Source organism: Diadema antillarum, unplaced genomic scaffold (genome assembly GCF_040938485.1).
Source record: "Diadema antillarum isolate AM-2024a unplaced genomic scaffold, OU_Dant_1.0 scf00000150, whole genome shotgun sequence".
Taxonomy (NCBI): domain Eukaryota; kingdom Metazoa; phylum Echinodermata; class Echinoidea; order Diadematoida; family Diadematidae; genus Diadema; species Diadema antillarum.
This window is the reverse complement of record NW_027271039.1, coordinates 1,238,506-1,251,306: the sequence shown is the minus strand read 5'-3', so window position 1 is coordinate 1,251,306 and position 12,801 is coordinate 1,238,506. Positions and strand designations below refer to the sequence as shown.

Genomic DNA, 12,801 nt, shown 5'->3' with positions numbered 1-12,801 from the left:
TATGTATTTTGTACAAAATGATACCATCATGATTGTGTAACGTGTATTTTGTATTCTGTTACCGCTTTTGTTTACAATATTGCCCGGTGAGACGAGGGAATCCAATCTGATATCCTTTAATTTTGGTCTGTAGCACTACAACTTTATTCATGAGGGAAAAAATTCAGCTGACCTGGGGCCCGTTGCATAAAAGTTAAAATTATGGTAGCTTTGCCATCCTATTGTAACTACCATGGGAACTCACTTAGACCTGTATTTGAATTTGCGACCAGATCACTTAAGTGTGTACACAGGTACATCATTATGTACATGTAGGATTTCAGATGTTTAATTTTAACCAATAATGATAATTAGTAGCGCCTCAATAATCATTAAATAGAAATTCTTTCTCTTTTACTCACTTATCTTAATTTTCAACAAATTTTGTTCAAAATTAAGATGAGAGAGTAAAAGAGAAAGAATTTCTAGAATATACAATAATAATAACAAATAATGAGTTTATAAGGCTACATGGCCTCAGAAAAAAAAAATATGAATAATGATTTAAACAAGGCCGCTTTTAATACCACACATTACATGCATCTAGACTCTACATATTTACTGACCCTGCATGGCAACACTATCAATATTAAGAGAACATTCCACATTAGTGAAAAATTGACGAAACAATCAATACAAAAGTTGGGTTTTTGAAGTTTCAGTGCGGCCATTACTGGATGGGATCACTGCTTTAGCTTGTGATGTGCAGAACAATATAAAAAAATGCAAAGAAAAGGTAACATATTGTCACTTTTCTGACATAACAAAAACAGCACTTGACATGTCTCTTTTTAATAGATTGCACCCTTAAAGGGATGACATCATTTTTTGTTGAGATGGGTTTTCAGCTTTCCAACTTTTTTTTTTGTGATACTGAGAAAAATCTTGGGATATATAAAACAGCATACACTTCTCAGAGGATTTGAAATGTATTTGATGGAAATTGGTTTCGGAATGGCCGAGATATACAAAAAACAAAGAAGCGCCACTACAACATGGGACCTATCTCCTCTTAGGACTACCTAGTTTTACTCTTTTTTATGTCAGCTATTTCGGAACTAATTTTTCTTTTTGTCAAAAAATAAACACAACTTACATTCATATACTCTCTAATATAAAAAAATATAGAATATAAATTCGTCTCAACCAGAATTATAGTTTCCCTTTAACATACATCAGTGACGAATCGGAGGAATGTGAACTGTTTAAAGAACTGAAGTTTTGTTGAATACTCTTTACATTTTCTTATATCGCTGTGCACACGTGACATCATAACCTGAAGTGGTCTTGTCATCCTGCAGTGTCTGCATAGAAACCTCCAAAATTCATCGCTTTTGAATGGATTGCCCGATTTTCCTTAAACTTTCATGTGTTCAACTTATATTTCCGCATTCACTTATTTCTTATGTATATGAACGGGGACTTGGCGTGTAAAGAACACTGCACTGTTACCAATGAATTTCAAATCTCCATCAAACTTAGGAAATATATATATAATATATATATTTTTAGCAGCTCAGACACTTGCTGCCAGGCATGTTGTAAATGTATAGAACTATATGCTCCAGATCTGTTTTATATTTTGCTCGTTCTAAAATTTCTCATAAATGTATATAGTGTGATCATTTGCTTTGCTTTCATAATGAATATAATTTTTTGGAGAATACTTTATAATAAAGAAGAGTTAAAACTTAGCTGTCCCATGTCTGATTAATATTGCCGTTACTTGAGTGACAATACGGTGTCAGACGTGCGCGGTGTCGGACGTACATTCAAAGTGAACGTCCGACACCATACTGTCTTAGTTGCGACAGTCATGTAAGTGACCTTTGATGATATTTGCATTGCCTATGTGATATCTTTTATCTCACTTCAGATTAATGTGAATATAAATTTTAAAAAATGCACGTATACGGACCTGTGTCGGACGTATATCGCCACATTGGAGAAACTTGAGAAAGGTGTAGTTTATAAAATAAATAATAACAAAACAAAAAGACTAGGATTTTCTTTGATAATCAATTGGAAAGTGTATCTGTTACCCTTATTGGTAAGAATTAGAGTTGAGAAGTTCTGAATTCTTCAAGAGATACATCAAATTATAGTTTTGTTAATTTTGTACTGAAAATGAAAAGAAAAATTAGTTCTCATCTTCAATATTCATAACTCTTAGCATACGCACATCAAATTGATATCAACAAAATTCCAAGAAAACGTTATCTATGACGATTGTGATGGTATCTTTCTTGAGGTGATTTGATGATTTTAAACTCTTGATGTTAGGGTTTATTATGTTATGTTGATATTGTATGTACATATAATGACGAACCCACTGAATGGGCATAGTTTGTATTAAGGCTAATACTTTCTTTGTTTAACGTCTGTAAAAAATGGATTGCTGTTTTTTATTACCGCTACTGTTGCCTAAGGAAAGGCTATAAGTAGACTTTCTTTAACCTATCGTTCGCAGTTGAAGCGCTTGTTGTAAATTCTTCTTGTCTTTTCTTTTTTCGAGCATCGCTGTCTATGTTGCATATCCCTGTCTATTTTGCTGAAATTTTGTAACTCATGTCTTGTACCCTATAAAATTATATAGTGTCGTCAAATCAGTACTTTCTTTACAAGTATTCTTGTTGCTGTCAAAGTCTTATTTCATGTTTAATTGTTTGCTGCTGTTCTGTGTGTAACTGTTTGTCCGTCTGTGGGCTGCCATTTTTTTTTACACTGCTTTGTTGCTGTTTAACCAATTTATGCATCCATTATTTTCTTTTTATTCAGGAGGGACCCACACTCTATAAGTATTATCTTTTCAGTGGGTCCCTCCATTTTCCACACTGCATATTCCACTTTTGTTGGAATACCCCTTCACTCATTGCAATGTAACGCTACAATAAGTCTTCAATTATTTTTATTTTCTCTGTACAAATTTGCCTGAATTATTTCTGTCACTTAAGAAAGTGCATGAGAATTACGTTTGTATATTGTTTTGTTGTGAAAAATCGAAATAAGTTTGAACTTAAACGTGCACGTGAAAATACGACTATGCTCCAAACTTTTCTTGGAGACAAATACAGACAGCTAGTTTATGCTGTTTTGTTTCGGCTTGTTTTTGTATGTCATTTCCCCCTTTTTTTCTTGGAAGGTGATGGTACCTCACCAATATGATTCTCTTTCATCTCCTACTCGATGATATAAGATTAATGAACTGAGATTATCACAAGTATAGGCCTATTATAACATCGAATATGGCATGTCTTGGTATGTAAAGGGGATGAAATGATGAATTTTAGACTAAAGAATTGGGAGGGTACCCCTGCCTCCTCCAACATTAGGTAGCTGTTGCATTTTTAGAACAGTAATTCAGCGATCTGATGCGCGCTTGGGGATTTAAAAAGAATGTCTTATGGAAAAGTATATAGAAAAAAAAAGAGTGAATGATATCTAAATATAAGATAAATTACGATATATATATTTTTTGTCATGTGTTCTTTGGCTACGTGTGGGTCTTCCCTTTGTACTAAGTCTATGGAGATTGAGGGGAGGGGGAGGAGCTGGCCTATTTACCCTCCCACAAGAGGGGACTTTTGCATTATAAGAACTGAAATAATCAACAATGTGCCCTATACATGGAGGTAAACAAGCACTGAATTGATCAGTGCTTTAGTGGAAGCCACCCCCAAAATGGAAAATAAACAAATAAATAAAATGAAATAAAACAGAAATATATCATAGTCATATGTTCGGGAAGGACTCGAACCTACGACCTCCTGATGTCCTGACAAGTGCCTTATCCACTAGACCACTGAGCTTCCACCCACAGCCACTGCTGGTTCTAATCCTCCTTATCGCCGTGAGTACTACGTAATGATACAAATTCGCGAGATTCTTCTGTCGACAAATTGAGAAGAATTTCATACCTTTGAATAATTAACAATGTGTTTGATTTCAAAGATTGAAAAAGTCCAGGTTAAGAGATGATACGCTTAGGCTTAATTAGCAACACCATGCAAAACCCGGTTGGAAACCCCCTTACAACTGCAAAAGAAACGAAATATCATGAAGACTGCAAAAGTTAATCCCATTTAAAACAAAATCAAAGAAGTTAACGCTAATAATCATAGACCGATATCTTTATTCAACTTCGATTTCTGAATTTGAAGCAAAAATTTGACCCAACAGAAAGTCGCCAAACATCTATTTTTTAGCCAAGAGCAGATTCTGAAAAAGCAGACTTAACCATAGAATACTTCCTGCAAAACTTTCCCACTACAGCATATTTTAAATTTGGAAATGCTTTAGAGAGGTTATAGAGTTATATGTTACCATGCATCACAAAACCGACAAAAAGTAACCAGACATGGATTACAACTTGAGTGCAGATTATAAAAGATCAGACTTTAAGCTTTAGAATGATGTATAACTCGATTCAATGGACTCTCATAACCTATCCAAATATTTGGAAGAAAGCACACACTCCGGAAAAATGTGAAGTTAGAAAAGAGCCTCTGAAGTACAGGGTCTACTTCATAGCGCTTAATCTTTACCAAGCCAGGCTAGCTGTGCCATGAAAAAATGATAAAAAACAACAACAAATATACACAAAAAACCCAGGATGGAAACCAACAAAGCAACAACAATGAATGGATTTAAGAAAGCATGAACAATTGTCTCAAGATTAACCAGGTTGACCCATTTCACCTATTTTCTGTCCTCACTCAATATTAGTGCATGCGGCTTTTTTCTTTAAATCCACCCATGCACATCATGCATTTGAACACTAGAGGATTACATTACTCATCAGTGCATCTGCCCTTCTCTTTCAACCTGCAGATACCGTGTTCATTGTTGGCTATAGCACCTGAAGGTACGCAGCTCTGAAACAAAGAGACAGAGTTCTTATTTATGAACACGGTATTGTGAACTTAATTCGATCAACTCGCCAACATGCCTGCGGTTAGCTGCCCCATACCCAACTGTGACTACACCACACCAGACCTTGACGCCGCCATCGTAGCTGCCCTCCTCACCGCCCACACTGCCATTCACACCTCTGGACAAGTTGCCAAGGTAGAGAAGGTTAAGAGGCCAACGGTTGCTGCTGCTGGTACCAGCGAGGAATGGAACTACTTCACGTCAAGGTGGTCCGACTATGTGGATGCCACCAAGATCACAGGGAAAGACAGGGTCGTACAGCTCCTTGAATGTTGCGATGAACCCCTCCGGAAGGACCTCACAAGAGCCGCTGGTGGCAGCCTCACCAACAAAACTGAGGACGAGGTGCTGGCAGCCATCAAGAAGCTTGCGGTTCGTGAGGAGAACACCATGGTTGCCCGTGTAACGCTCCACAACATGCGTCAAGATAGAGACGAGACAGTTCGCAGCTTCGGAGCTCGCCTACGAGGTCAGGCAGACATTTGCAAATTCATCATAGCCTGCCCCTCCTGTGGTGCAGATGTTAATTACACTGACACAATTATGCGGGATGTGCTAACCAGGGGAATCGCCGACTCTGAAATCCAACTCGATCTCCTAGGCGACAAAAACCAAGATATGGGCCTAGAAGAAGTCTTCCAGTTCATTGAAGCGAAAGAGGCCGGTAAACGCTCTGCCTCCTCACTCCTTGACTCGCACACGGTGGAAGCAGCCAGCAGTTCCTATAGGAAAGCAAAGCAGGCACATCCCAAGGAACGGCAAGAACTATGCACCTACTGCGGAAAGAAGGGGCACGGACGGAGCGCTCCCACTCGAGTCCGCAAGTCGCAGTGCCCAGCATACGGACATAAATGCGGACACTGCGACAAGTTTCATCATGTCGAGGATGTCTGCCGCAGCAAAGGCAAGCCAAAGGTCCCACAGTCGCCCTCATTGGGCGAGCAGGAAGGGGCCATCTTTGACGCCCTGTGCACCATTCGCGATGTTGGACACCCACCCGGCCTCCCCATTGACCACCATGTATATGACGACATTTCCAAAGCATGGCACAGGAAGAGATCGAAACCTCAACCTTACCTCAACGTGACCGTGCAGGCTGTCCCAGGGGACTACCAAGCTCTCGGATTTAACCTCTCATCCCCCTCGCAAACCGGTGCCATCCCAGCCATGGCAGACACTGGGTGCCAGAGCTGCCTCGCCGGTCTGAAGGTCCTCCACCGCCTCGGGCTACGCCAGCAAGATCTCATTCCAGTTACCATGGAGATGCACACTGCAACTAATGGTGGCATTACGATCCTTGGTGCTGTTCCTCTACGCCTATCGGGCAGGAATCCCCTTGGCCACGTCGTCGAGTCTCGGCAACTGACTTACATCACAGACAATTCTGACAAGCTCTTCCTCAGCAAAGAGGCCTGCATCGATTTGGGGATCATCCCTGACAGCTTCCCCACTCTTGGCATGGCACCAGGTGCACCCCAATTGGACAAGGCCGCCACCCTTAAGGAGGCCCCCGAACGGATCGCCTGTACCTGCCCTCGACGCCAACTGCCCCCACCGCCTCCTACCGAACTGCCATTCCCTGCAACTGAGGCAAACCGGGTGAAGCTCCAACAATATCTCCTTGACTATTACCAGTCCAGCACATTCAACACGTGCGAGCATCAACCCCTGCCGCTCATGGACAGCCCCCCTATGAAATTGATGGTGGACCCAGATGCGGAGCCAATCGCCCATCACACGCCTGTGCCAGTCCCGCTCCATTGGCGGGATGCCGTCAAGGCTGGCTTAGATCACGATGTACAGTTGGGTGTACTGGAACCCGTCCCCATTGGAGAGCCCGTTACCTGGTGCCACAGGATGGTGGTGTGTGCTAAGAAGGATGGTAAACCACGTCGAACAGTTGACCTCCAGGCTCTCAACGCACACGCTACCCGTGAAACACATCACACACCATCGCCCTTCATCCAGGCACGATCCGTTCCTCATGGCAAGAAAAAGACCGTACTTGATGCATGGAACGGTTATCACAGTGTCCCCTTATGTCCCGAGGACCGACACCTCACCACCTTCATTACTCCGTGGGGCAGGTACCGCTACAAGACAGCCCCTCAAGGGTATATTGCCTCTGGAGACGGATACACCAGGCGGTATGATGAGATTGTCTCCAGCATCCACAACAGGACGAAATGTGTCGACGACGTCCTCCTGTGGGCTGACACGCTGCGGGACAGTTTCTTCCAGGCTGTCGAATGGCTGGATATCTGCGGCCGCAATGGGATCACCCTCAATCCCAAGAAGTTCACATTTGGTGCAGATGTCGTGGAATTCGCTGGATTTGAGATTACTCCAGACAGTGTTCGCCCATGCCAGAAGTACTTACAGGCAATCCTTGACTTCCCTACGCCTACTGACATCACGGACGTGCGCTCCTGGTTTGGTCTCGTCAATCAAGTGTCCTATGCCTTCAGTATGGCTGAGAAGATGCTACCATTCCGTGAACTGTTGAAGCCTAAAACACCCTTCGTGTGGACTGCAGCCCTCCAGAGAGCATTCGACGAGTCCAAAGCTGCTATTGCCAGTGAGATTGAAGAAGGTGTGCGCATTTTTGACCCAAGCAAACCCACCTGTCTTGCCACGGACTGGTCCAAGGATGGCATTGGCTTCTGGCTCCTGCAAAAACACTGCAGCTGCAACGACGTTGAACCCTTCTGCTGCAATTCGGGCTGGAAGATCACCCTCGTCGGCAGCAGGTTCACTCATGCCGCTGAGACACGCTATGCTCCAGTGGAAGGCGAAGCCCTTGCTGTCGCTGACGCCCTGGACAAGGCGAGATATTTTGTCTTGGGCTGTGAGGACCTCATCATAGCGGTTGATCATAAACCCCTCCTCAAGATCTTCGCAGACCGTGCCCTTCAGGACATCCCCAATCCCCGCCTGAGGAATTTGAAGGAGAAAACCCTGCGCTACAGGTTCCGCATGGTCCATATTCCCGGCGTCAGGCACCGTGCCACAGACTGTCTTTCTCGCCACCCAACTGGTGAACCTGAAAAACTGCACCTGCCTGACGACATTGCCACGATCGCATTGACCCCCGCCACGTTCCTGCATTCCGCAACCCTCATGACGGGTCTCCGCACCATGACCCCCCACGACAACTCTGTCGAGGTTTGCATGCTCTCCTCTGTCACATGTGCCCTGGAATCACTCCACTTGAAATCAGTCACGTGGGACAGGGTCCGTACTGCCACAGCCAGTGATGACAACATGCAGGCGCTCCTCAATGCTATCGAAGCTGGCATGCCGGAATTTCGTCATGAGCTCCCCACAACTATCCGGGAATACTTCCCTTTCCGTGATGCACTTTCTGCAGTTGATGGTATCATCCTCTACAAGGATCGCATTGTCATTCCACCATCTCTCCGGGAGGACGTCCTGGCTCATCTGCATGCTGCACACCAAGGTGTCACCTCCATGACTGCCAGAGCGGAGTCCTCCGTCTTTTGGCCTGGGATCACTCCAGCCATCGCGGCCCTCCGTGCACAGTGTCACCAATGCAACAGAATTGCACCCTCCAACCCGAGCGCACCACCAACTCCTCTGCTGTCTCCGGCCTACCCCTTCCAATGTGTCTGCGCAGACTACTTTCACTACAAAGGCTGCAACTACTTGGTCATTGTAGACCGCTATTCCAATTGGCCAATCGTTGAGCGATCCACTCAGGGAGCACCTGGACTCATTTCTTGCCTGCGACGGACATTCGCCACCTTTGGGATTCCAGACGAATTAGCATCAGATGGTGGACCTGAATTCACGGCGGTTACCACGCGCTGCTTCCTCAAGGACTGGGGTGTTCATCACAGACTTTCTTCTGTCGCATATCCACATAGCAACTGTCGGGCTGAGGTAGCCGTCAAATCTGTGAAGCGCCTTATCATGTCCAACACCAGCCCTACAGGTGCCCTGGACACTGACGCCTTCCAACGTGCCATGCTACAGTACCGAAACACGCCCGATAGGGACACCAAGTTGTCTCCGGCTATGTGTGTTTTTGGCCATGCCATCCAAGACTTCATCCCTGTTGCTCCTGGCAAATACTTACCGCACCAGGCATGGCGTGAAACCCTGGTAGCTCGGGAAGAGGCACTTCGCACCCGCCACATGAGAGATGCGGAACGTTGGGCTGAGCATACCAAACGACTCCTCCCCCTTGCTGTTGGAGACCATGTCCGGATTCAGAATCAGACAGGACCACATCCACTTAAGTGGGACAGGACCGGGACTGTAGTTGAGGTCCGACAGTATGACCAATACGTCATTCGGGTTGACGGTTCTGGGAGGGTCACCCTCCGTAACAGGAAATTTCTTCGGAAGTATGTCCCTGTTCAACAGCGCCCACCCCCACTGACTATGGAGGTTGACATCTCTGCTCCTCACCGGCCAGCACCCATACCCCTCTCCAACCCTGCGAGATGCGTACCACCCTCACCACACCCAACCGGCGCTGCTGATGTTCCCCACTGCAACCCTGAACCAGTTCCCAGTGATCCTCCACTTCAGATGACAACCAGTGATGCTTCTCCTAGACGGCGTCATCTCCATACGGCCATCCCCCCTACTGCTGACTGCCCAGGGACGCCACGCGAGACACCTCCCACACCTCCTGACCCGGTCCCAGCTCCTGCACTCGTCGCTTCCCCCTCGCCTGGCACCCCTGCTGCACCCCGACGCTCTGCCCGTCGCACCAGACAGCCTGCTTGGCACGCGGATTACTCCATGTGATTTCAGCCATGCAGTTCCCTTGAAATTGTTGTTGTGTTCCTGCGTTATAGTTGTGCTTACCAGCAGTTTTGGATTCTGAACATTGTTCTAACTTTGGTTTGTTTTCGCGTTCCTACGTTCAGCGTTGTTATTATGGATTTTACTCTTTTGCCTACGGAACTTTATGGACCTACATTTGTATTCCCAGCGTTATTATTACCACACCGCGGTATTACTGGATCAGTCTTTGTCCCGTTTTGGACTCTTGACATTTTCTTCACGCCAAAGACTTGGGGGGAGATAGAGGATTACATTACTCATCAGTGCATCTGCCCTCTTTCAACCTGCAGATACCGTGTTCATTGTTGGCTATAGCACCTGAAGGTACGCAGCTCTGAAACAAAGAGACAGAGTTCTTATTTAAACACACCGTAGAAATCTGTTTAAGCTTTTAAAAATCTTTTGACACCATAAACCACAAGATACTTCGTGCCAAACCTTCACACTACAAAATATTTTATATGTGGAAATGCTTTAGCGTGGTTAACGAGTTAAATGTCACCTTGCATCACAAACAAGATAAAGTAGCCAGACGTGGATTTCTACCTAGAGTGCATATTCTGAAAGAGCAGAGCTTAAGTTTTAAAATGATGTATAACTCAATTGAAATAGACTCTACGAAACTTATGTAAATATTTGAAAGAAAGCACACATTATTTATAGACTGAAAAAAAAAGAGGCTCTAAAGTGCAGGGTCTATTCAAGCGCCTGATCTTTACCAAGCCATGCTAGCTGCGTGATGACTGGAACCAAAAACAGGATGTTAATCACTGGAACAACAACAATGAAGGGATATCAGATCAAGCTGAAAGTAAGCATGCTTTATTATCTGTAAATGATTAATGCTTACTCTCAAAGCAGTACCATCATCCTGTCTAAAATATTGATAACACGCGTAGAGTTGAAAGTGAAGAGTATGGAAAGGGTTCTCAAGAAATGAAGAGGACTCATCTTATCACAATATTGTACCAGAAAGTATTCGAGAAAAACTGCTAAAAATACAATTTTCTGTTTTCTTTATGATCCCCAACTTTTGTATAATGTGGAAGACGACTTGCTCTTTCAATTAATATGAAAAACTTAAGATTTGCTGGGTTGACCCATTTCATTTTTGAATAATTTTTGTATATCCTTGCATGAATTCAGATAGCAATATTTAACAAATCTCTAGAATAAAAGGGGTCGGTGCAATATAGCGCTAACCCACACTTTTGTCAAAATTGAATTACATGCATTTTCATGATACTTGTCCTTCACTCTAACCGCCGTGAAATTTATCATATTTGAATTCAACCAATAAGATGGTAAAAAATGCATGCATTCATGTTTTATTATTGTACAATGTATGGACTTTCCAAACATTCAACAGCGATTATCTCAAAATGACCATTGTGTGGGTTAGCACTATATTGCACCGACCCCTTCATATTTTGATACTAACAATCTCCACCGTTAATCAGAGCTTGATCAGTAAGTGAGAAAGCAAATCATCGATCAAAGAATTACCTCGTTTTTGCTTATTTCGTGTGTTTGTAATTAAATTTCTCGTATCTCGTTATCTAAATGTATAATGCATTAGTAGGGGGAGGCATTTCTCTGGCGCCGATATGTCAATGTTTTGAGTACCTGTGCTGCCATGTCACTTTCATCATACTGGGTCATGGTTGGCGATGCAGTTTTAATTTGTTTTTGTGATGATTGTGGAGGAGAAGAAAGTTGCCAAAATGTGCAGTCAATGTCCTACACAGTTTGGTACTTTTACCAACATGTGCAGTAACCAAAATGTGCCGTGACATCGGCAATTACAAATTCCTCTTCGATAACGAACTTAATAGAAATTACCTACTTATCGGGGTGTCGATGCACTTTTATCCTTTGCAGTCGAAACTTCTACACTGCTATCAACGTTGCAAGCCACGGTTATGAAATATCTTTTTTTATACCCTTTGAACCGTAGTCAAATGTTTTCACTGTTATCTTTTAAGAGGACTTCCATACAGCCGCCTTTGCGAAACAGGAACCAACGCGTAGAGAATATATCAATAGAACAATGTCTTCACATTTCAGTAACTATTTTTGGATGGGAAGAAAGAAAAGCACGAATGCATGTTTCGTTCTTTTACCACTGTAGACGTGTCGAATGCTTCACCACAAAAGCTTGCTCCTGGCGTTTGCACGGTAGAGTGCGCAGAGAACAATTAACAATATTAAATGGGTAGGTCAAATACCGGTTAACAATGTCTTCACATTTCAGTAACTATTTTTAGATGGGAAGAAAGAAAAACGCGAATTCATGTTTCGTTCTTCTACCACTGTACACGTATCGAATGCTTCACCACAAGAGCTTACTCCTGGCGTCTGCACGGTAGAGTGCGGGAGAGAACAATTAACAATATTAAATGGCTTAGTCAAATACCGGTGTCCTCCCCCGCCAGTCATCATCTATAATGTTTGCCAATATGCAGATGTGGAAGATTATAAAACGAACGACAGCAACCACGATAAACCCAATTCAATTGAAACATATCGAAAGAGCGACACTTATTTTTTTTTTCTCATACCTCTTTTTTTTTCTTTCTTGTCGTTAGATGAATAAATTTGAAAAAAAAAATAACCACACAACATACATAAATAGTAGGTATAGGAGGACGTATTACAAGAAGTTATAGAACGTTTGTGGTGTAAATACAAATGTCTTATGCTATTTTTTATATATTTTCATTATCTGCAGCTGTTATAATGATCGTAGAGTTCAAGATAGCATGTAATGTCATTGCCAAAAGGAATAATATTATCCGATTTCCCAATGAAATTATATCTGGAGTTGTTCTGGCACGCTTCAACTAATCCCGTTGCAGGCGTTGAGAGAGCTTTGAATTAGTGTGCACACCCGGAACATTCTATTATTGAATAGACAAGTAAGCATATAAACCCAGAAGTTGCATAAATTTTACCCTCGAGGAATTGCCATATTATATCCTGAATTCACTATAGAACTTTCCTGCTATGAGA

General features: G+C 43.1%; 1 protein-coding gene across 1 annotated transcript; it reads left to right on the top strand.

Moving 5' to 3' along the window:
* Window positions 1-4,983: 4,983 nt before the first annotated feature.
* Window positions 4,984-9,750, top strand: LOC139721771 (uncharacterized). The gene has a single exon (XM_071633095.1). It carries the CDS (start codon window positions 4,984-4,986, stop codon window positions 9,748-9,750), a length of 4,767 nt encoding a protein of 1,588 aa, XP_071489196.1.
* The last annotated feature ends 3,051 nt before the right edge of the window (window positions 9,751-12,801 follow it).

Excerpts from the sequence above, each read along its gene's own strand:
- LOC139721771 (XM_071633095.1), top strand. The coding sequence starts at position 4,984 with ATGCCTGCGGTTAGCTGCCCCATACCCAACTGTGACTACACCACACCA.